This window comes from Gymnogyps californianus, chromosome 13 (assembly GCF_018139145.2).
Source record: "Gymnogyps californianus isolate 813 chromosome 13, ASM1813914v2, whole genome shotgun sequence".
Classification (NCBI taxonomy): Eukaryota; Metazoa; Chordata; class Aves; order Accipitriformes; family Cathartidae; genus Gymnogyps; species Gymnogyps californianus.
This window is the reverse complement of record NC_059483.1, coordinates 5,933,716-5,959,559: the sequence shown is the minus strand read 5'-3', so window position 1 is coordinate 5,959,559 and position 25,844 is coordinate 5,933,716. Positions and strand designations below refer to the sequence as shown.

Here is a 25,844-nt window from a genome sequence, read left to right as displayed (position 1 = left end):
TGAGAATGATGTTGATAACACTCCGATGTTTTAGTTGTTGCTAAGTAGCCCTTATCCTAAGTTAAGGACTTTTCAGTTTCCCATGCTCTGCCAGCAAGCAGGTGTGCAAGAAGCTGGGAGGGAGCAGAGCCGGGGCAGCTGACCCGAACTAGCCAAAGGGATATTCCGTACCATGGAACGTCATGCCCAGTATATAAATTGGGGGGAGTTGGCCGGGCAGCGCGGATCGCGGCTCGGGAACTAACTGGGCATCGGTCAGCGGGTGCAGCTTTGAAGAGGACTTGCCCTAGTATTGCTGGGCAGCAGCAGGGAATACTGGGAAGAGGAAATCCTATATATCCAACGTCTGCCCTGCATACAATAGCACAGTTCTCTCTCTGGACACTCCTGTTCACATTCAAGTGGGCAGGAGGTGAGTTGAGTGCAGCTGAGAGCTGCCAGAGCCTTGGCTCTTCTCCCCTGAGCTTCTTGCAAGAGTAACTGGCCAGGTATGAAACAGAAGATAAATTACACCTTTCTAGCTCTATAGGAACATACCTTCTCTTGTGGAGCAAGAAGAGGGGGAGCAGTGCTGTGCTTGTCGGGGCTTCTGGCAGGCAGGATGGGAGCCAAGGGAAGGTTAGGTTAGATGCTGGCCCAAAAGGCACTACCTAGACACATGCATCATTTGTTTTCCCAAAGCTGATGAGAATATATCGTTATAGTTCAATCATTCATTGCTCAGTTATCTAACAAGTTTTTGTTTTATGAAAAAGTATGCTCACAGATTAAAAAAACAACTTGGGAAAACTATGGTATTTTACATATAAAACTTTTATTTTGTGTGAGATTTAAATGAAATCATCTTAATGATTTATGTAAAGTGAAATATTGGGCTTTCCTTTTTCTTTCTCTTTTAGCCCTGGTCTCACACAGGCATATTAATGATTATTTGTCAAAGTCACACTGTTTGCTTACAAGGTACGAAGGCTTTTTAGACACTATAATGACAGCTTTTGATTCACTTGATAATATTTAGAATAAGCCATAAAAGCCAATCTCTGAACGAACAGACCGCTTTTATTGGCTTTTAGTGCTATTACTGATATCGTAAGTGGTAAATTGGCCTAATGCAAGTAATACTGCTGTGTCATACTGTAAAAACCACTGCTTAGTTTTATATTTTATTTATTTTTCATGAAAAAAATTTAAGGCATGGAGGCTGTACTATCCTTCTACAACTGTTTGTGGTTCCCTCCAAGCGAGAGCTGGGGAAGCTTCCATTGCTGTTTGGACTTTCTTTGCTTAGTGATTACCATCTCTAATGGAACAGGGCTGATCATAAAGTTAGGGACCAAGAGTGTGAGTCGAGTGAATATCTACCTGAAGCTCATAGGCTATTTGTTTATTTAAATCACAAATAAACTAGAAAAAAACCCCATTGCTTAGCTGGAAGCTAAAATGGATATATTTCAAATACTTTATGCTAGTTTTTTTTATATGTCTTGTTTTATAATAGCAATAGTATTTTTTTAAACAGTAAACATTTAAAATATCAGAAGACAATACATTTGGTCACAACTTTGTCCAACCAGAATGACTACCAGGTGCCGTAATTACTTTTCCTATGATTCTTTTGACTTTCTTCTCCTGCCTCTCACCATCTCTTCTATTGTTCTGCCCACTCCTGGAATATAAGCATGGATCTCAGGGATTTAAAACTCCAGTAACGTACATCATCTCTTTTTTTCTTAATCAGGAAAAAGTTTATCATAGAATTTTATTTAGTTTTGTAGTATTTATGTAAGAGGGAAATTGTTGAGAAGAAGCAAAGTGAAAGTGAAGAGGCTTAAACTGACTTCTGAGTTTCCATTCTTTTATCTTCCCCTTTCTTCCCCTTTGCCCATGTACTATCATAGTGGATTCTTTTCAGTCAGGAATACTGACTGATTTATCAGCCATGATATAAGTTTAGGACCAGCAGTCAACATAGGTGATATGTCTATATGACAATCTTAAAAGGCATTAAACTTCACCTTGGTCTGAGTCAAATTCAGAATTGTTGTACATGTAACAGCGTGGATTGCCCAGTGTGTTCGGCTTCTGTTAATCAACAAGAGAGAAGTTGTGATTTAGTTTAGTATTGACTACTTTGGTATTCAATGAGTGTGCAGAGCAAGTGCAGCTCACAAGGTGGAAAGCTGAAAGAACAGCACCTGATAGAAGTGTGTTACATGAAGCAGCCCTACAAAATTGTAATTACCTGAGGATGCATTCTGTTTTTCTAAGACTCCTCTCAACTTATTTCTAAGGTCTATTTAGTAAGAGTGAGTGTCGTGCAGAGAGCCAGCACGAAGCGTGGGTTAAGAGAGTTAAGCTAACCTCGAAGACCCTTTTTCTGTCAATACACAGAAGTCAGAAACCCTAGGAAGGCTAGAGATAGGAAATACCAGTCTGAATTTAGCTTTAGTGATACATAATAAGAACATGCGGTTGGGGCTGCTTTATCTGAGAACCAAGAGTGAGGCAACGGAGATGATAAATGATCGTTGTTTGGGGGGAGAAGTGTAGTGTGTTTTAAATTTAGCTAAAACTTGAATATTCCAAAGCCAAATATAACTTTGTTGTGGTATATTATGTGGCCGTTAAAAAATTAATCTAATGACAGAGAAAAGTCTGAGTAATAATCACTAATTTAACTGAACGCATGCTTGAAATAATTATTTACTTTCAATATGCTGTGGGAACAGGAGGAATCATATTCCAACTTTAATTTTGGCATCCAAGTATTTGTGGATATGTGGTAGCGTTTTGGCACATGTTAGTTGCCATGGGCATGTAACAAAACAGACAATTTGGTGTTAAAAGGGTTTAACCCCTTTTTTAAGACCATTATCTTTACAAAGATCACACAGCAGAAAACTGTTCTCTGTAAATCTGATGTCTGATAAGTTTGCTTCGGTAGGAAGATATTGATTTGACCTGTATTTTACTCTGAAGAACTCAAGTGATCTTATTTACCCAAAATCTACACCTCTGCTTTTAAATTACAGGTGCAGTGGTATAGCCAAATATTGTTCCTATACGCATCTTTGCTGCAATAGCATTTTCTTTCTTTTGAAACTGCATGTAGGCATATTTCAGCAAGAAGAACATAATTTGTCAGTAATCAGTTCTCGGATGTCTCAACACTATCATGGCAATGTTTGTGGTTTTCTGTAGAGCACAGCAGTGAGCAGTGCATCTACTTCTCTATCTCTGGAGCCTATTGACGTATTCAGGCAGAAGTTTTTCTTCCTGCACATATTTCTGTACTGTGTATATTCATCTATGTGTGAGAGAAGAAAACATTATCATGTTTAACTGCTGCAATCATAAGCACATTAAGTAGACAGATAATAAACAATCTATCTGAATTTATGATTAAGTTAATTGTGTCTGTGTTTTTCTAATGTGTTTATTCAGATTAAAGACTGAAATTAGAATGAGACTATATAATCAGGAGACCCTAAGACAGTGTGACTCCTATGAAATAAAAATTAATTTAGTTTAGGGGGATAGCAAAGATCTCTAACACTTAAATATCGTTTAGGTTGTAAAGAGGCCTTGCACAATTCTCTTCAAAGAGATGAATCTCAGTTGTAGTAAGAGCTATTAAGAAACTCAGCTGACTCAGAGGGCTTTAGCACCTAGTTTTTGCATATGCCCTTCTGCCCAGCAGGCACCAGAGTCCCAGACTCAACCTTCTGTACAGCACATGCAGAGGATCTGGTAACTGGCAGCAATAAGCTGACGGGTGAGGTGAGGAAACAAGAGGAATTAAAGTAGGAGAACTGCTGGAAGGAATGGGGAGAAGGACCACCCCAATGTACTTATGGCTGTTCCACTTGCATTGGGCACCTCCGTCAGCCACCGCTCCTGGGGCAGAGCCGGAGGAGATGCTCTAGTCCCTTCCCACCTATGTGAGTGAGATCCCTGCTGGTGAGAGCAGCTGGTGGATTGGGCATGGCCCAGGCTCAAATCCCTCTCTGGTGCTCTCCGCACCTGTCAAAGGTTTTCCACTTTTTACTGGATAGCCGAATACTCTCTCTGGCAGGGACTAGAGGCAATCTCCTGCCCTTCATGCCGGTGTCCTACCTGCTGGGCTGTAGTGTCCTTTCCTCTCTCTCTGGAGCAATGAGCTTTAAGTAGTCCATCCAGACATAGACACTTGGGAATCTCCAAACCACGATATTACATAGAGTATCTGATAGCTGGGGATCAGTTTTCTTCTGGAAGGTGTGAATTTGATTCTTCTCATACAATCATGTGCTTTCAGCCCAGATCTGAAGTGACAGAACTACTCACTAATCACTAAGCTGTTCTGATAAGGGGTTTATGTCCAGTATTTTATTACTGGACATTTAGAGCAGTCACTCTTAATGTCTAAGTATCTTCCCATTTGGATTTAGTTTTAAATACTTATTTAAAAAATAGATGAAAAAATAATTCCTTTGAACCTCAGCTAACAATGAACATTTAAACTAATTCCACTTTTGGTCTTTCTCTCAACTTTTACTGTAATATCTTTCATAAGCAATAGACAACCAGCATGCCCAGGATTTGGCCCATCCACTGCATTTTGTTTTGAGTACTTAGAAGCAGTTGTATTTTGGAGAATGATTGCAAATCTTCAATGAGAAGAGGGGAGGCTTATTTTTTTCATAATTTAATTATCTTTAATGTAAATATTTCAGTGAGCCCCTCCAATAGTAAGGATTTTGTTACACGTCTATGTGACTGTCAGTCTGGTTCTACATATCAGTGTATAATCTTGCAGGCCTATAAAATACCTTCTGAAAACTGGCACTGAACCACTTACATCCACGATTATCCTGCCTTCAAGCTCAGGGTGAAAGTAAATCAGTCCTGCATAGTGGTTGTTTTGATGGGATTTCTATCAAGGAATTAAGTTCTATAAATGAACTAAATGCTCATTAATAGGTTTGAAATGTCTGTTTTTCATAGCTTTTAAACATCTAATACCCAATTAGATTCAAAGGTCTTACTGTCTCCCTCCAGAAGAAACTGTTAATAACCCCGAGGACATTTGCATGACTGCACCAGATTAGAAGGAATACAAATAATAATTAATTTTTTTGAGCTTTCGGAAATGTAGGGTAAAGTTGACTAAAGAAACTGACACTGGGCTCCACTTCCACCTTGAAGAGAAGCAAACCACTCTGTGAAAGTGATACATGTATTGGAATCTAAGGCCAACAACATCCCTAATAGGGAGCGGTTATACAATGAAACACTAAAAATTATGAAGCTTCTGAAATATTCATTGCTTTTATTAGTACTGCATTTTTTTTTTAATCATCCAGGTTACTTAATTATGTTTAGTACAGGCATCTTTCTGGCTTGTATTGCCTTAGATCTAGGAGACCAATTTGGCATTTGACCCTTCCCTCTATGAATTAAAGTGGTAAAAATGAGACATGTTGCTTCATTCCTCCTGCCTCATTGATGCCCTAAGATGATTACAGGTATCTGTCTTAAACATACTGGGACAAATGAAATCTTTTGCAAGCCAGTGCAGCTCTGTTGCGTTAATGGAATTACTCATCGCTTTGACACTGACCCTTAGGCTAAGATTTTCCGTGCACCACAGTTTGCCATCTTAAGTAGGAAGCGCTATGGAGGCCCTTGGACATGTGCATTCTGCTCTAACATGTATGTTGCTGAGAAAATCAACAACTAATGAGTGTCTATATTGTTATTCCATGGTTTGCTCTACTGACACAACTGAGGGCAAAATTCTGAATATTTTGCCCAAGTACAGGAAAGAATAGAATTGGTCTGGAAAACTTCCAGGGGTGAATGAGACAATACCTTCAGGTCTTCCCCAGCATTGGCAGTTGAATGAAATAAATTTGTTCCACAAAGGAAGAGAAAAGTCTACTTAAGGCAATCAAACCTAAATAAACCTTCACTTATATTTTTACAGTCAATATCCAGCATAAGAGAGTGACTTTAAACTTAACCCTCTCACCCAAAGAAGTACCACTGTCTTCACTGTATGTTCATTCCACTTTTGTGGCAATATGCAAAGTCTTACATCTCTGAGGACCCTCCAGTTCAAAGATCAAGGACCACTCAGTTTATAAAACTATAATTAGGAGTGGTGAGCTGGGACCATCGCAGATTTCATATACTCCCTCTCCATTGGAAGACAGTCTTTAAATCTGCTGTTTTACAACTTAAAGGAAGGGTTGTCTTGATTAATTCATTTGGTCATAGTCCTGAAGCTGACAAGGCATCTTCCAGGCCCCCTGGGATCCTTGTCATCAGTTTTTAAATGCGCTTTTTTTTGTGTGGTGTTCTTATCTGGAAACAGTCTGCTTGGATTACAGCATTCATCTTACAAGCATTTGGCATTTTCTGTTGCATGAAACTCAGAGGTATTTCTTTGCTATCACTCTTCTATAAAGCTTTTCAATCCAATGACTTAATTCAGACTGGAAGAAGAGAGTGAAAAAAGCTTCTGGACCCAAGTCAGCAAAACTCAGGAAACAAGTGTCCAAGCATGTATGTAAAATTGCATTCACTGACTTCTGAGTTTTTAGAAAGAAATTCTAAAAATGTCATTTAGCTCCCTAAATGCAGGGATGCAAGCTGGATCAGGACGCTCTGCTCAGAATAATCTCAGCAAAAGTACAAGACTTGTACTTTTACTCCAGCCCCTGCAAACCAGGTAAAAAGCTGGAAGGTTGTAAAAGAACTAGGAAATTCCCTGAGTGTCTCCAGGACAACTGTCCTTCTGCAAAACCAGTCTCATGGCATTATGCCCTTCCTGCTTTACTACTACTTGCAAAAGTCTCTTAAAGCCCCCGGGTAAGCAGTGAGAGGGCCGTGCTGGGGAAAAGGCATTTCTGAGTGCTGCAATATAAGAAGATTTTGCTGTTACCCCCAGGAATATATCCCTAGGACCAGGCTGCGGGATGTTCTGGTGTGGTGCAGTTAGGAATAGTCTACTCCTGTATTGGATTTCTGGGATGTACCGCTAAGAAATGTGGCACAATCTCACCCGATGGGCTTACTTCTGGAGTAAGGTATTATTTGAATAATGTGAATAATGTCACTACAGCCAGATCTATGATATGAGTAAATCTCCCTTTTCATATGAACTGTAGTCCTTGGAGGGGTGAAATATAATCCTGAACAGAGGCTCTATTTACCACTTAAGCCCTATTTTATGGTTTAAGTGCTGACCTTGTACTGACCCTCAGTACAGGGCTGAATTTCACCCTACAGCGAAAATCTGCTGGCTAGAGCAGCCGATTAAAGAAATTGAGGCTAGACTTTTTACTATTTGCAAGACAATGAAAACAGCCTTATTTTAGACAAAAATGTTTCTGATTTATGAGAATTTTAGTGCAGAAGGGCTATTTTGGAGAAAGTCTTGAGATTAGAATTTCAGTTATATTTTTGGCAGGAGAGCAAGGAAGCCATTTCATTAACTTTTCACTGGAAGTTATATATGGAGGGCATTTGTGTACACAGCTGGGCAGCATAAAACAGGAGGGCTTTGTGTGAAAATATCCTGAAATGAAATTTCATTTCTGTGCAACTTGGATCTGCGTTCCTGGGCTGCCGTGGCCAGTTTGGGATGAAACCGTAGGAGGGCAGCATTAGGCCCTCACACATTTTCCCTTGCATTTGCAATGGATGCAGAAATAGTGAACAGACCACTGCTGGTCCCTGTGCAAAATCAGTGTCACCTTTTACAGCTTTAGGTCAGTCAGATAGCTCCTGCCTGCTCCCATGTATCCATATGGCTGTAATCATCAAGTGATACCAAGAGGTTTGTTTGTAAGGAACTCCAAAAGCCACATGCTGAGGCTGGTGTGAATTGAGCTCTGCTTTGACCTCCCTTCCCACCAGATGGCTGCCAATCTGACACTAAATCACCACCATGGTGGAAAGAGCCCCTGGTCCATGTGGAAGAGGCAGCTCTGTGGTGGTGGCCGTGCTGTGCAAGGTGGGAACGTCCCTGAGTCAGCCCCTGGGAGTGTTACTCATCGTTGGATACTGCATTTCTAAAGGCATGTCTTGTGTAGCTTCCAGTTTCACAGGACCCTCTAATAACTGTGCTTGATTAGGAGCCCACAGAGATGTTTCTTGCTTAGAGTGCGATGGTCTGCTTGTTGCACGTCTTGTGGGTGCATGGAACAGGTGGGGACACAGGCCCATGCAGAGGACATTTCTTTAATATTACCTTCATTACATTGGTCGTTCTTTACTTATACATGCATATTCATATTTTATACACTTTGTCATTTATGTCATTTTGTGCATGTCAGGGCAAAACGTGTATAAGTGGGGATAATGTGTGTGCTGAGGATTCCTGCTTTAGTTTTTCAGGGCAGAAACACGGACAACTTTGCAAGTGCTTCTTTGCAAATGAACCCATGTTTCACTCTGCCCTGATGTTTTGTAGGCTTTGGCATGGGGAACTCTCTGTCTCCATCCAAAACTGCTTCCCGTCTCCAAGGATGAGCTCTTCCCCGTAGGAAGAAGCAAGCAGAGATAACTGCCTCCACTCCTACACAAAATAGGAGTCATTGTCTGGCTTTACTCCTATGTCCCAGGCTTCCCTTTAGTTGATTCTCATCAGTGCTAAGGTCAGGCAAACAGAACTGCCTTTTCTCAGTGCTCATTCATACCGATTCTGGTTGATTTGCACGTGATGGTCTGATGCATACCCTCCAAACACAGGTTTTCTCATCTGTTGTGTGACCTTTAGAAATAATAGTCCTGAGGAACATGCCATACTATCAGAAAAGATTGCTGGTATATATTCTTCACCCTGAGACATCTGGGGATAGGACTCTGATCATTTCACCATCCTCATTCACACTCTCAACCCAGGGAGTCTCTCATGTTGTCCACATCCAGACTTAAGTGCTAAGTGCCTTAGGAGGTACAGAGATGTTCTAGGACTTTCTTGAAGTCGGGCAAAGCTAGAGCACACATTTACCAGTCTGCTTCCCTGTTTACATTTTTATTATTATTTCATTATAGTTCTACAATCTGCTAGGTGCTGCGGAGAACCTCAGGCACTTTACAAAAAAAAAGGCTTGTAGGATAAGCAAGAAACAAAAGGAGAGGGTAAATGTGCCATTGTCCGTTTAGAAAACACAGTCTAGGGCCATGATTACGTAGACGTTTCTCTCCAAGACTGTGCTGGCTTGTGCAGCATTATTTTTTTTCCCTGTGTCATCTTTAATTCCCATCAGTCTTCTGGTGCACTCGTGGCAGGGGTGCAGGAGCACAGCAGTGGGTGCAAATGACTTACTGAGAGGTAGAGGCATGAGTAGGACCATTTATGCTCTTCCTGCTGATACAATAAGATACAATCCTATATGCACAGCCTAATGTTTTTCTACAATTCTTTTCACAAAGCTGGTTTGGTTTCTGTTTTGCTTTGTGGAAGAAGTTTTCCCTCCAAATGAGGCCTTGATTTCTGCTTTTAGAGGCTTCAAGACAGAAGCAGAATATCTTCGTCCAAAAAAAGTAGAAGATAAATAGCTGTCAGCCAGATTAAAATCCCTCCTCCCCTGCCCTGATTAAACGGCTTCTAATGTTGAAAGCCAACAAAAGAGTAATAGGTACCTTATTTTGTTGTTGACCCACTGCACTACCAGTCCATGAGCTATTACTTCGCAAAGCATTAGGAAAAAATTGAAGTCTAGGAAAGCTACTAAAGCCACAGCCTAGTCTATATTTTTTGTTTATTTCTGATACTATGTGGTTCATGATTGTTTCTTTTAGAAGGAACAAATAATCAATACAAAACCATGAATAAAAATAACTTTTCTTTAAAACTGGATGCTAAAAGAACATATAGTCTTCTTACTGTGCCTGACAAGTCTGTTCTCCACAATTCATTGTTTATTGGAATGCCTGAAATCTATACATGAGGTATTTTTAAAACATTTAAACATAGAAGTTAAGCTTCTGCTTCGGACAATTTGGTTCACCATATTCTAAAAACCCACCGCGTACCACAGAAGTGCTTAAAGCAAAGAAACAATAAACAAACTTCAATATAAGATAAAATAATGTCCATATTCTTATCTCAAGGAAAATTTGCTTTCCTTATGAGACACATTTCAGCTATTTATTGACTCAGCTGCTGTACAAGACCTTCAAGGCCCAGTTCTGCTCTGTGGCACTTTAGAGAGAAGAGGTGCCAATAGACAACAATAGGCTTTTTCTAAAAGAGATTATAGCTCCTCCAGGTACAAGACAATCAAAATGTTACTAATGATCTAGAAACTCTGGGTGGTGTCTCTCCTTAGGAAGTAGAGAAATAAAACATAGTGGATTAGCATCACTAAGCGAAATGAACTCAGGAACGTACGGGTGAGAGAGATGCCGCCTGGCTACTGGAGTAGGACCGGACCAGAAGATAAATAACCATATGGGACTGAAGGCCCATGCCATCGATCTTATCCTGCTCAGAGACATGGACTGTCTAAAGTCCTCTGTACCTTTATACTCCTTTTGTAAAGTTGCAGACCTCTCATGGTCTACTCTCTTCTGATGGAATAAATATTCAATTCAGTTACGTGTTTGCTGTTTACAAGCTAAAGTGCAATGCTATCTTGTAGGATCAGACCCAGATCTCACTCAGCTGTATCGCTCTCTGTGATGCTCAAACTGCAAATCTTCTGCTTGCAGAGTTTTTACTGAAGTTAGCTGACACCTTGCAAGCGGAGGATTTTGGGTGTCCAGCCAAATAAAGTCTGCATGTTGGCCAGTCAGCTCTGCTCGAGCGTGCAATTTTCATTCTGTGAAAGTGCTGCATAAACAATGAAGACTGCAAGGCAGAGACATTAATTTAGGCCTACTTTATTGCAAACTCTTGCAACTAAAAGAGCTAACCTACAATTAACTACATGAGCTTAAAATAGTGATGCACATTTTACAGATGACATAATAGTGGCTATAAACGAGCCTTTTCCTCAATACCCCCTAGTTAATGTTTTCAAAATATGAGGTCACCTGTTGAATCTTCTCAAAATACCTTTATCAGGATTAGAATATAACTGTTCTCATTAAAAAACATAATTTGCACCTAACCACAGATATTTAATTTGTATCACATGCGTCTTGAAAGTCTCCGCTTTGAGACTCTATTTAATTAATGTTGTTCTTGTGTGTGTATGAAATACAATAAAGTGACTCTGCTATAATCAACAGACATACATAAAGACGTAATAAGTTGTGTACTATCTTGGCAAATCAATTTTTTCAGCAAGAAATATATCCTAAGAACCTTCCCTCTTTATGTGTACAGGGATATGCAATAAGAAAACCTTTACAATCGTATGTCTTTTTCTTCTAAAATAGTTTAACAAATAGAATGTAGTATTTGAAATACCAGTATTTGATGCAAATGAGTTACTTAATACCTGTCATTTTTCAGCCTTTAAAACTGGAAAGGTACCCTATGCTTTTTTTTATAACTTCTCTACTTCTGAGAGTCTATATTTCATAAACCGCTGACAACTGATGCTACTTTATTCTAAGATAATACACTGCCAAATCCAAAGATTCAGGGTTGATCTTTACTCATGTGTGAGAAAACCAAACAAATATTAATCCGATTCAGTAACAGTTTGAGTTAATAAAAACTTTTCATCAGAATTAAGATGATGATCCATACTTCTTAGCGGCTTATAGTTCAGGTCAAATAAAACTTCCCCAGGAATGCAAGGATATTAGAAAAATGAGCTTTCAGGTTACTTTAAAATTTGGTAATTTAGGCCTTTCTGCACTGTAAGCAAATGTACATGCATGTTTCGTAGAAGTCAAGCTATGGAATTCATGTGGTAGAAATTCCTGCCCATATTTAAGCCTATAAGGTATTCTTATGCCTTTTTCTTCAAAAAAGAATTTTTAATAAATGAGAAATATCTCTGAACACAAACCAACAACTAATAACTCAGCAATGTAACTTACCTTTCTTCAGCCAAGAAATATTTTGCTTGTCATGTTCAAAACTATCTGCTGGTTTGATTTTTACCTTGTCTGTCTCGGCTTCTGACATCTGTGGGGGAGAAAAGAATTTTGGGATGTCAAGTTCGTTTAAAGAAAGTTTCTGACAAAGAAATATGTTCTCTGTTTAGGTTCCTGCTATAATAAATGGTACTTACTTACACAGAATTTTTTTTCTGCAGATTATTGATGCTGTGTAATATTTGAGTAGTTAAATTTATGTTCTGTTCCTAAATGCTTTATCAATATTACATAGTTGCTGTTTGTAGATGGATTCTTTTGTAATGTAACTACAAATTACATTATGAAATGAATGAGTGATAAGCTCATAGCATGCTGGTAATACATGTACATATAACACATAGAATAGATATGGTCTGGCTAAAAAGGAGGCATCCAGTCTGCCTGTTTATTGTGGTTCAAAGTTGCTGTAAAGCCTGCTGTCAGATAGAGGTATAATTATGTAAATAATGATAAATATTTATAAAGTCAACTTGAACAAAGTGTATCAAAAAAAGATCTTTACTGCCACTTGCGACAATTTATTTGATGTAATGCGAAGAATAACATGCAAGTTACAGTACCTGAGGGTATTATGTATACAGTAGCTATCAGCCCGTACACTGTGGTTTACTTCCATTGCCTGCTAGGAATAAGATTAGGCTGTCCGGGCTTCTTCTAACTGCTTTATATTTTCACTGAATCCAGTTAGCTAAAGCATTTCTCTCTTTTTACCTGTATCTTCCAACCGGGGGTGAAAGCAGCAGGGTTCAGATGCCGAGGAAGAGTGCTTTCGGCCGAATCCCTCGCTGTGTGTTGATGTCCAGCATTCCCATACACTGACAAAAACGAAAGGATGAGCAGTGCACTCTCTGCCTGCCTGCTGTGTGGTGCTAGATTTGTCTTACTGCCAGAATCAGCCAACTTATTGCTGAGGGTTTTTTTTTTTTTTTCCTCTCCCCCTTTTGGTTTGCATGCACTTCTAGAGCTGGGTAGGGTAGGGAAGGAGGGGGGTAATCAGCATCCCAGCACTAGTGGAGTGATAAAAAAAACCCAAAAGCTTTGCAAAAAGAAAAAAAATGGTTCAGAAAGGTTATTACTGCAGTTCATAACCCAGTGAATCTGCAAGAGGAGGAAGAAAATAAAGAGGGAACCAGGAAATTAACAGCGACAAACCAGATAAATGTGTCAATGTTTTGGCTAAACCTAAGTTAAAATACTGAAGGATGTAGAAATTAGACCCTAAATGTGTATTTAGAGCTGCCACTTTGGTAAAGAAATGGTCTAATCCTGTGGGGAGCTGAGTGCTGCAACCCTGCTGAGCTCAGGAAGGTGAAATCCGTCATCACGCAGGAGGGCAGGTCTGCAGAGATGGGCAGGCGTTACCTCCATTGCAACAAGGCTGAGTGGTCTCTAGTGGGGACAGCCCTTGGGCTGGGTGGGCTTGACAGTCAGCAGCACAGAGGATGGGGACAGTCTGAACTACCCCGTACCTTGAAGGCACTAAAAATTTAAGGTTATTAGTTGGATTTAAAAATTCTCTTGCCATAGTTACCAGCAATATTGCTCTAATGTTAGAAGGAGCAGGGTGAAGCCTAAAGAGAACAAGATTTTAGGGTGCTCGGATGTTGCATCTTTCTTTTTCTATAGGACAAAAAGAAAATGTCACTCTTTCCCAGAACTGAATTTTGAAAGTGTTGGTTGCAGAGCACATTCAGAATTACTCAGTTATCTTACCTTTTAAGCAATATTTACAAAATTTCAAGCAGCATTTGTCACCAGATACTATAATCCAAGATCCCAGTGCTTAAGTGTGGCCAATAAATAATAACATATTCCCTTTGTTATGACAATTATCTTCCTCTACTCTCCCATCACATGTCATTCTTGCAAGAAAAAAATGTTTTCTTTCTTTTTTTTAAATCTCCTGTGCCAACATGACTGAGATTCTTCTATCATCTTTAGCTAATTGTGAATTGCATGGTAAGTGCCTACTTACATCTCCAAATTGCAATGATTAGTCTTGCATGGTTTGAAAACCTATTTTAAGCAGGGTACTTTGGGAATAATTGCAACCACAGGGGGGAAACATCTAGGGGTAATATTTTAAGATCTTTGTTCCATTCCCCTTGGATGCGGCTTTGAGAATCACGTATTTTCAATTGCAGTTTCCTTCTTTCTCCCAGAAACACTTACTTATTTTTTCCATGTTGTTGCGCCTGCAATGCTTTAAATTTATCAGTGGTGCTGATTCTTCAGCTGGATTTGTCAGGGCAGGCTACAGAGCTCCTGGTGGGTCCTAATAAAGTCAGCTGGGCTCCGCACAGATCAGCCTAGACCTATCTGATTGCAACTTGGACCTGATGCTACTGTGCATTTCAGAAGCACTGTATAAAATGAAGATACGGGCTGTTTCCAAAACAAACTAAAGAGAAAATTCTTTCTCTCTAGTTCATTCGGCACCCCCTCCCTGTTTTTCTAGAGATTTTGTCAAAATCCTAACGTCTCCCAAAGAAAGTAAAACAGACAAGAAAAGCCCCTCTGAAACAGCAGCCCTGAAAGCTGCTGTTGCTTGAAATAGCAGCCCCTGAAGTCTTGTCCTTAAGGGTTTTTCTCACTTAAGCTCTCCTTGAAACCGGCAGGAGCTAGGACTGAGTCTAGACTCAGCCTCTAGGAGTGCAAGAAACCAGCATCGCTGGCAGCCCATTGCTAAATGTATCCCCCAAACCATGACAATACCAATTTGATGAAACCAAGCAAACACAAACCTGACTTTATATCTGTGCTTCAACAAAGATAATGCAGATTACTGTTCTGAGATGATCTCTTCATCTGCTGTTCTCAGCTGAGATGCCCTGTAGAACCCCTGCGTGTTGGTAGCATGCAAATCTGCAGAAGTTACCTAACCTGAACCTCAGGAAACAGCCCACCAGTGAGTTAAGAAAACATTTAATGACTTTACTACTCGGAGTATTCTCCATTGCTGACATTCAGTTAATGGTCCTAATGTTTTCAATCCAGGAACATTAAATGTAACCTTTCTTAATCTTGATCAACTCCAGTTTTCTACTGAGACATGTTTCTGTGTGCTATTTTTTGCCTCATTTAATTAAGTTATTTTGGATAAATGCATCAATATTTCTGTTTCCTAATCAATCTTAAAGTAGTTAGAGGAAAGGCAGGCTTGCCATGCATCCTCGGTAATGCCAGGCTTTGCAAAGGAGGAAAAAACATTATGAAAGAAGGTCATTAAAATATTGAGTAAACTTGTTTCTATTAAAGCTGTAATTGAATTCTTAAAGCCATGGCCCATTTTAAACACCGAACTTTAGTTTATGGTTTGATAATTCATTTCACTTTTATTTTATAGGTTTTATTTTATAGCTATTAAATAGCTATGGGCCATCACTTGTTCCTTTTCCTTCCAGATCGTGAAATAGGGCATTTATATGGAGGATTAAAAAAAAAAAATCATAATGCCAAAATAGATGTGATATCAATCAGTTGCCAGATAAATGTACTGTATCAAGTGCTTGTTGAGATTAGAGAGTATATTTTTCTGGTCTGCTCAACTGGGAGTGCATTCAAGTCTTTGCAGAGTTGGAGAATAGGAAACTTTAATAGGTTGTAATAACCATCAAAGCGGAGGAAAAAACTCATTGTTGGTCCTAGCAAGCATCAAAGCTATCAAGGTTTCCTTGTGCACTTAATGTTAGGTCAGGAGGCCAGAATCAGATCCTGTCCTGAGTCTAAAGGAGGATGTGTAGCTGTAGCCAGGAGAGTTTTTGGTTACATCCATAGGTACAGCATTTACAATGTTATATTTCACTGCCTAACGTGACCTTTTCCTTGAGGATATGAACTGTGTGCCTAGAAGTTGAATTTTCAAGAGTGAATTTTCCACAGCATTAGATTAAGCAGTTATGTCTTTCTTGCACAATCCAGGCAAAATTTAGCCACTTGTCCACTGGCAAGTGGCGCTCTGTAGCTTTGGAATACCCCACGCTGCAGTAAATGTGGTTTTAAAAAAAAAAAAAAAAAAAAAGTATGATGAAACTATGCCTTTGCTCCCTTTTGCACCCTGGGGTGATCATTTCCAATAATAAAGTGAGTATAATGTGATGTGCCCTGTCAAAGTTAAGGAATCTCTTCTTGATCATGCATCTGTAGGTAGAATATTAAGTTGTGGGAACACGATATACAGCCAAATTATCCTGGTGATTACATATAAAATGCATGGGTTTTTAGCCAAACCATCATGTCCTGTGAGTGCTTCAAATGCAAAACAGTCTGTTTATAGAGACTACCTCAAACTGGCACTGACAAATGATCTATATGCTGCAGAGGCTCTGAGGAGTACAAAGACAGTAGGATTTTATTCCCCATCACTGTGCCTCGTAGACACTCTAGGTAATTTTTCAATAACTCTGTGTCCTGCAAGGGGAGACATGGGGCTTTATTTCACCTTTCCACCCAGTGCCACTGTAGGTTGGTGAATGTATGGGAATACGCTTCAACTGGAGGGTGGAATAAAAGCTTGAAAAGGATTGCAAAGGTGGGTAGCATAGAGGTCACTGATAATTTAGAGGAAGCACAAACCAGTAAGACTAAGAATGCTCCATATTTCCACTGAACAGTAAAGAAAAGAGAGACTGCATGTCTTTCATCTTCCAAGAGGGCAGGAGGGAGGTTACTTGGTGTCTGCGCTAAAAAGTGATGATGGCGACAATGTTAGGAGAAGAGGATGAAGGGCAAGTGTGAAATAAAGTTGAGAGGATGACAGTGTGGTGCTGGGATGGGGAAGGCAGAAGGACCCAGCCTCTAACCCTGGCGCCACAAAAGCCCCATCCAAGCTGGGAAAGGGCCTCTGAATGCGGCAGTACGCTTTGGCCATTTTCCCTCCTATCAGCAGCAAACTTTTAGAGGCCCCAGTCAAAATTAAAGCCCAGGCTTTATAATGGTTTTAGTAACATACGAGCTATACGTGCTTTTGTATATCCTGGCTTCAAGCAGAAAATCCTCCCGTACTGTTCCATGTTTTGTCCATCACAGGCCAAGTTCTCCATTACCTCTGTGTGTGCCGTCTTTATAGATGCTTCTGCATTGCCCTGCCATTTAGGTGGGTGCATTTGAGTGGAAAGTACCTTAAATGCACGAGCTTTTCAAAAAAATTAATATATAGTGCATTATGGGACAATTTGCCCTTTTAAAGTCTTGGTTTGGTGCATTTGGAAAGGTGGGTGAAACAGGTCCCTTGGGTGGACCCCTCCAGGCCAAGAGACACCTGCTACAGGGGACCTTTCTGGACAAATATTTGAAAGCCTCTTGGGCATTACAGCAAAAATTGGGAAAGACTTGATAACATGAGATGGAAAATAAGCCGAATAATTGCTGCCGTGTCACAGTGTGTACTGGTATAAGGGAGGCAGGAACGTGACCATCTCATGGAGGGGATGTATCCTTTGGCAGATGGGTGTAACCAACAGTAGTTACAAGACTTCTATGGGACTGTACAGGAGTTTGTGTAACAGGTGTAAAAATTGAAGGTTGTATCTCCATTGCAACAGTTCATTTCTACTGTCTAGAAACTGGCTATCTTGGATTATTGCAAGGCCCCTAGTTGAATATTTTTACAGGAATTTTAAAGAATCTCAGGAGACCATTTAGTCCTTGTTTTACTCAGTGCAGGATCGACTTGTGTTTCCTTGCCAATACTCAGACAGCCTGTTCTTGAAGTCCCACGAAGACATCCAGGTACATGCCCTTTCCAGGCAGTCTATTCCAGCGCTTTTCTATCCTAATACAAACACAAAAACTTTTCGTGATGTCTAACCTAACTCTTCCTTCACTGTAGATTCAACCCATTACCTCTTGTCCTTTCCGTTCTGCTTGTGCAAAGCGGAGTTTCCTATCCCTTTGCGACAATCCTTTCAGCAGATAAAGGAAAGTTATCACATGTTCCCTCAGCTTTTTTCAACACTTACATTTAGATCACATTCATTAGCCTACGGTCAATCTTACGATCTTCGTTGGAGCTTCACTTTTCTGGTAATGTGGTGTCCAAAAGTGGGTCATATTCCTCCTAAGACTTTGCCCACATGGGATAGAGCAGTGAGGTTACTGGCATGTTTTACGAGCTTTCTTCCTGTTTATACAACCCAGTATGATGTTTGTCTTTTTCATGACAGCATAAAATTATTGACTTACATTTGGTTTATAATCCATCCTGTTCCCCAGATTCTGTTCTGCAGCGTAGCAACATAATGAGTTGGGTTTTTTTAATGCAACTGATTATTCCGACCTCAGCATAGGATTGTGCAGCTGTGCTTCCTGAATTTCATCTCAACCTTCTCCATAGTATTTCCCTGGTTTGTGAAGATCATTTTGAACTCATCCAGTCCTCTGAAGTGCTTCTTAGCCCTGACCTGTTGTGATTGGGCTGGTGGATGTTTGCAGAATTCCTGTGGAAATCACTTGCCTCTGCAACATAGGCATTTGGAGTAGGTCAGAAATGAAGCTTTACTTTTCCCAAACTGTGCTTTCATGGATGGTACGTGTGCCACCACAGTTTGTTCCCTTACAGGAATCCATGAATACCTTTAATCTCTGGCTCTGATAAACTACAGAGGCAGCTTCCCGAGTATCAGTATGACACATCTGTGTGCATAAGTACATATGTGGGGCCATAGAGAAAAATCCCTCATGTTTTCAGTGAGTGCAGAGTGCATACTGGGATTGCTGACAACCAGATCACACTGTCTTTAACGCTATTTGCAAGCCAGGTAGGTGCAACAGTGATTTGCTACAAGTTCCATCATACGTAAAAAGCCAGTGGCAAACATTGCTTAATGAAGAGGAATCTGAGCAGTTACGGACTCCTTTGCTGACTGGCAAAGCTTGACAGCACCTCCCTAAACAGCGTTATCCCGGATAAGATGTCAGGGAAAGCACTGTGCTTTTTAAACAGAGAGAAAACTGACTTAAGTGTTTTTCCTTCATGCTTTTAAGCAAGCTGCTTCCAACAGTGGTTGAAATGTGGTCACCTTCTCAGAGGTGCTGAGTAGAGCTGAGAAGGAGGTGTTTTGTCTAAATTACTCTTATAAGAAACAGACAAAATTAGACCTCTATCTTATTTCAGGAAGATGTCAAGGGAACTTGTAGCTACCTTGAACTCAGCACTACTATTTCTCAGCTAACCGCTACTGAAATGATTTTCTTGTTCTTTTGCTAAGTTTGTTTGCCTTTGTTTAAATCCTTATTAGGCCAGAGAGAAGGCAGCAGTAGAGAGAGAACAACAACTTTGTGAACTCTTAGGCAGGGTATCCCTGGGGTTGTTAAGGGAATTTGCACCATCCGGGCGTCTGGTATTATCCCTGCAGTTCAAACCCTAGGTTTCCCGCAGCAGAGTCTCAGGTGCCAGATTATATTTAAAAAAAAAATTGAATCGAGTGGTACAGCAGTACGAAGACCTCGAGCTGGGTGCCTCCGAAGAGGGACACCAAACAAAGAAATCCCTGGGCAATTATACCTTTACAATCTATGCACCTGCCCCTTACGTGCTCCTCACGCGCCTTTCACGCGCCTTTTGGTCCAATAGTGACTTCTGGTCCGGGATCTTCTAACACCTTATTGGATTCCTTCTCTGTCTCCAGGCAGGCCATTAACTGTTCTTATCTTGCTGAGTTGCAGCTTCTGCGGACGGTTGTGGCCTCCTTATCTTCAGGTTTGTGCCGGCTCCGGAGGCCCTCTTTTGCTTAACTAGGTAAAAGTTCAGCATATCGAGGTGAAAGTTCACAGCTTGCGGCCCAAGGCTTCAGCAAATCTAGCTACTCATGCTAAGTAATGCTAAACAAACAGTATACCAAATAGCACAACATGATGCTGTAACCCCTGAGTCCTAATGCTAAATGGTTGACTCTGAGCAATTCATTCTATTTAAAACTTACTTATTTAAGCTAAACGACTAGCATTTCTTAACACGGTATGAGAAACCTTAGGTCAAGCTCCTTCTGAATGACTATGTTAGCTTCTAGCTGGAGTGAAACGGGTCTAACAGGAGAGATTAAGAACTTGTCCTAAAGGAACCGATAGGTTGGTGGTTATGGGAGTTACTTGAGATCTTTCTTGCTCATGCTTCTACGAGATGCTTTATAAAGGTCTGTGAAATGAGAAAAATTGTGAAGTGTCAGAGTTTTGTGGAAGTGGAAATATGTTTCCCGCCTGAGCACGTACAACTGCAACTGAAGTCAACGTGAGCTCTGGGAGTTCAGCACCCTGAAAATAAGGCCTGACGTCTAAATGAAACTGAACTTCAAAAAGAATAGTTTTCTGGCCCTTTTGGAGCCAAAACAAAAAAGTATTTATTCTATTTGATCAGCTATTCACAAATGATGCCTTTGTATCTTTAAAATAACTACAAACCAAATTTAAAACTGGAAGCTCTCATCTTTGATGTTATCTGCAGATAAGATAGAGCTTTGAAGCACTAACAGAGACTAATTGGAACAGAATACCAATACAACTGAAAATTAATGGAAAACACAAGAACTGTTTGGAGCGCTATCACTCTGAACTGGGACCATTTCTTTTCAAATGCTATAGAATTTCAGGAAAAAAGTGAAGTTCTCTGGACTGTAGATGAAAGAATTGTCTGATTCAATGTAGCATGATACTTCAAAAACAATCATTGGGTTTAAAGTTATTTGTATGTTTTCATTGTATTTTTAAGTATCAAATTCTTTCAAATACGTAACAGGCTGGAGGAGGGTGGGGAAGGTGTGTCACAGGAGAAATAGTATCAAATTCATATTTTTATTTGAAACAGGCTCTTTTTTCCTGTTTTGTTTTGAAGACAGCATTCCTTTCCATCCTGAGCTTAAAAAGAATTTGTCAAAGTTGCTGGAAGGGAAGAAAAAATAGTAGTACTATATATAGAAAGCATGCAGATGAGAATAGAGCAAAATTATATCTGCAATCAACCCTAGACCTGAACATAGATAATAAATTGTCATCAGTCCTAACTGTATGCAAGTGATACAAAGGAGACTAAAATTTGCCCTGGATTTTCAACTCATCCCTTGTAGGCCAAGCGTGCTGTGATGCTTTACGAGGTTCAGTTGGCTCCTGGTGAGACAAACAGGGGAATAGCAAGAGCGGAGTGGAAATGTGCTTTGGAGCTATTCTGGGGAACAACTTGCTCTGGTGCAAGCTCAGGCAGCGCTTTGGAAGAGCTGCTTTGCACTGCGGGCAACCTCGGACCCTAAGTTGGGATGATCATTTCCAAGTTTGCCAAGGTAGTGGGAAGCGAGATACTTATGTTTGTATCCTTGCTCCTAGTAGCGTATGAAGGCAGTGTGCTCTCTAGATCTGTCCAAGAAACCTACTTGGTATTAAAAGAAAATTATTCCGATTGCTTAGCCAAGTGCTCTGATATTCAGCGATGCCAGAACTGAGGTTGCTCAGGCAACCTTATTTCTACTCCCTCATTCATTAACATACTAGGTGTGCTGGTTTTGGCTGGGGTAGAGTTAATTTTCTTGATAGTAGCTAGTATGGGGCTATGTTTTGGATTTGTGCTGAAAACAGGGTTGATAATACAGGGATATTTTCATTATTGCTGAGCAGTGCTTACACAGAGTCAAGGCCTTTTCTGCTCCTCATACTGACCCGCCAGTGAGTAGGCTGGGGGTGCACAAAAAGTTGGGAGGAGACACAGCCGGGACAGCTGACCCCAGCTGACCAAAGGGATATTCCATACCATATGACATCATACTCGGCAATAAACTAGGGGGAAGATTGGCCAGGGGGCCGCTGCTCAGGGACTGGCTGGGCATCTGTCAGTTGGTGGTGAGCAATTGTTTTCATTTGCATCACATGTCTGTCTTGGGGTTTATTTCTGTCTTTGCTATTTTCCTTTACATTACAATTTGTTATTATTTTATTTTATTTCAATTATTAAACTATTCTTATCTCAACCCATGAGTTTTCTCACTTTTACCCTTCCAAGTCTCTTCTCCCCATCCTGCTGGGGGGTTGGAGTGAGCAAGTAACTGTGTGGTGCTTAGTTGCTGGCTGGCGTTAAACCACGACACTAGGTGATCGTATAACTGAAGCTACTAATTTTTAGTTCAGACCGTATCTTGGGTTTAGACAAGGATTTGTGCAAGACAGTTTGTCCTACCATGGAAAGCCCAGGTACAGGGTTTCAGAGAGTTTTTCAAATACTGCACATGCTTTGCTGAAAATGTGAGGAGCAGGAGGTGTGTGGCCATTCTGAAAAAAATCTGTCAAATGTGAGTGAAGTCTCCTTTGAAGAGAACTGCTCATCTGTGAGGTCCCAACATGGAGACCCTCTGCCTTCTTGGGACAACACTTCACCCTCTGCTGTTAAACCCTCGCAAGGGTTACTCAGGCAGCCCAGCCTCTACACCCATGGCCCCACGTACCTGTTTCTTTAGCTGTGGTTCTCGCCTTGAGCAGCATCTCTCTGACCAGACAGATATCCACTGACTTCTGGGGAGTGGTCAGCTCTTTATATTGGTTTAGTTGTAAAGCACCATCTATCCTTATCAAAATTGCAATTGAAAATATTGTTGATGTCATTGCCTAAAATGTTTCAAACCACTCACCATGGCTGTTCTATGTTCTCAACTGCTTTTCTACCTAAACAGTCATTAGTTCTTAGCTAATCCAATAGTGACTGTATTTTCAAATATTACCTAGGAGATAAAACATAGGATTTGTGTATTTTTGCAAAGGTCTCCTTCTGCTGTGCAGTTTGGATGAAAAGCAGTCTAACACTCTTATTCAACTATGCTTAGTTTTCTTGAAAGCGAAAGATGTCTCTTTTATCTGTAACAATAAAAAGTAATACAGCATCAGCAGCTTTTGTTTTAATGCCTACTGCTTTTTCTTCTTGAGAACCTGGAATTTTGCAATCCTGTTAAGTGCTTGTTTTCTCTGATAAATATTCTGCACTGTTGCTATATTTCAGTTGTTAGGTTTCTCAGGGGACAAAGACAGTAAAGAAAGAAAATGAATAAATAAACAGCTCAAAGTCTTGAGTGTCCAAAAATATTGCAGCATCTTGATTTGAATAATCGAAAATTGAGACACTTTATTTGGGTACATTTCATCACATTGAAAGCTTTGCATGCAAATCTAAAGTCTGCCATTCCCTCCAATTCCTTTGAACATTTTCATTGCCGATCTTTTTCTGTTTTGTCTGTTCCAACAAAAGGACAAGCCTACATGTTATTTATGAGTAAAGTTAACAACTCTTGTATTTAATGTAAAAAAAAGACCCACAGAACAGAATGGGGGGATTATCTTCCCACATTTTTGCAATGACTAAATAAGATCTCTTTATTTTCTTCTTTTGTTTTACTGCAGGAATATGAGAAATATCTACCTTTGTTTGATGTAGATCTATTTCAGAATATTTTAAGCTGCACTTTTCTTACTCTTAGCTGGAAATACTGAAAATAATTAATCTAATTAAAAACAGCAACAAGACCCCTGCTCCCAGTACTTTATTGGGAAGTTGGACTTAGAGGAGGCTTAGTGCAGTCATCCCAAACGAGACCACTTTAGTGGACTTCTGTTTCTAATTAAACTCCAAAACAAAGCCAAGGGTCAGCGAAGTCTGACTTCTCTCAACATCTGAGAATGCCAGAAGGGTTCGTTCAAATTACGTCTTTGGTCCAGATCTTTCCATGTCTGATCACAAAACCAAAGAAAACATCATAGGTAAACTTGAAGAATGAGAAGAGTCTTATTCCTACCATCCAGCCAGGCCTCGGTTCTTCGTGCAAGCTGCTCTCCATAGCCTCCTTGTGCCCAATCCTTTATTTCATACCCCCATTTCCTTTAGTTTGTGTCATGTTCTAAAACCCTGCTGACACAAAGTACACTGAAGAACTCGGGAGCGCTTCTGAACATCCTCAGATACACCTGCATCACCAGGTCTGTCCCAAATACATGGAAAGGAAACCCAAACTCATCGGTTGGATAGGGCGGTGACATGCACAGAGGGAGCTGGCCGGGTCTGGAGCTGCGCTGTGCGTCAGCAGGGAGCCTGACACAGCCCTTGGAGATGATGATGAGTGACATGAGTACATTGTGATGGGGGCCTCCAAAGGCTCTCATTGCCTGGCCCAGCCTGTTTGACAGCACTTAATTTTTAACATGTGGAAATTTCTGAAATATGCATCTCAGAATATCTGCTTAGCTTGCCTAGAAAGCTTTAATAATTAATGAAAATTCAGAGTTGAGGTATAGTAATGATTTATATGGGGAGCTGTCTTTACACAATCTGCTCTCAAAGCTTTCTAGAGTATTACTCTTAGTGTCTAATTAACTTCCGAAGAGTGATACCGCTCCTTTCACTACCCTGATTGATCAAGGGCTTAACTGCAAGTCATATTTTCCACGTGATTCCCCAGTGTCCTCTCAGCTCTTATGAGTTCTTGCTGAGGAACAGAACTGTCTTGGACATCAAGAACTACTTTCAAATTTTCAGATACAGTATCTTAGACATCAGGGTGTTCCTGCTGCTGTTTAGTCCACATAGCTATAGCACAGAAATTTCTAGTCTTTAGATATGACTTTGTATGATGTGATCTAGATATTTTTCTTTTCCCCAGTAGCAAGTCTTCCTGGTACATCTTTTGGAGTACGTTCCTTTCACTCTTTGGGATTCATGGTGATAAAGATACACTAATATACTAAAATACAGTAAAAATTCAAGTAACTAATAATGATTTAGAGCTAAGATGTGGTACTGCAAGTTCAAGCTACCAGCTAAGGACTTTGAAAATACAGGGCCATTTTCCTTGTTCTGCCATTTGCATGATGAGTGATCTGGGTAAATCATTGTATTTTCCCCATCTATAAAAGACACAGCGATCATATGTTGTGATCTAGCTAGGAAAAAATCTATAGAGACCCTAGAACTGTTATAATTGGTACCGTATCTGTTTTCAGGCTGTTGGGCGTTTTATTTGCTTAAATTAAAGCTGTGTGAGAGTGAAAAGAAAAGATGACAGGACAGTGAACAGGAGCAGGGAAGGTCTCATGCACCTCAGAGTTTGTTCTTACTGCCACCAAATTTTGGCTGTTGCGAGTAATACAAAGTCCTAGCGAGCCATGGATGCAGGAAACACGAAGTGCAGCACAGCTCTTTCAGACTCACTGTCTTTTGAAGAACACATCAGTCCCTTCCCAGAATCATTTTTAGGGTCACCAGAGGATGCTGGGCAAAAATGCCCTTTTTCTCAGTATTTAATTCTCCATTTAAGGCCTGTTTGTCCCACCACTTCCCTGTTCCTTGCTTGTGATCTCAATGGATCTCTTAATTTTTGGCACAATTTGCCGTGTTGTAACCAATGCATTTTATAAATATTTGCTCACCCATAGCTATGTTTACATTTGATATTGGCAGCTCATGGTCAGCTGGTGAAGCAGACCTCAAAGAGAGGCAGTTCTTCACAAGAAGCCCAGTTTCTCTTGGGCTGCAGAGAGGCTATCTTGACCCCAGGAGATAGTACTACCACTGATACCTTTCTTCAAATATATCAGGTTCTAAAACCTGCTATTTTCTTAACCAGTTCCCTCCCCGTTTATGGTGGTGAAAGACTCTTCTCCACCATAGGCTGCTCTTACACCAGTACTGGGTGTGCCATGTATTCTCAGGATATTTTTTTTATCCTTTCCTCAAAGACTGTGCCTTTACCTTGCACCTGAGGGCTTTGCGGTGAGAGCACTGGCTTTGGAGACCGAGTGTTCAGGCTCATCTATAACTGACAGCTACCAGCTTG

General features: G+C 40.4%; 1 protein-coding gene across 1 annotated transcript in view; it reads right to left on the bottom strand.

Annotated features, from left to right (window-relative positions):
* MDFIC2 (MyoD family inhibitor domain containing 2) overlaps nt 1-12,079 on the bottom strand; it is a 46,007-nt gene extending 33,928 nt beyond the window's left edge. The window contains exon 1 of the mRNA XM_050904957.1: nt 11,992-12,079. Within this exon, the coding sequence (XP_050760914.1) occupies nt 11,992-12,079 (88 nt within the window). The remainder of the gene's footprint in view (nt 1-11,991) is intronic.
* Nucleotides 12,080-25,844: the final 13,765 nt, after the last annotated feature.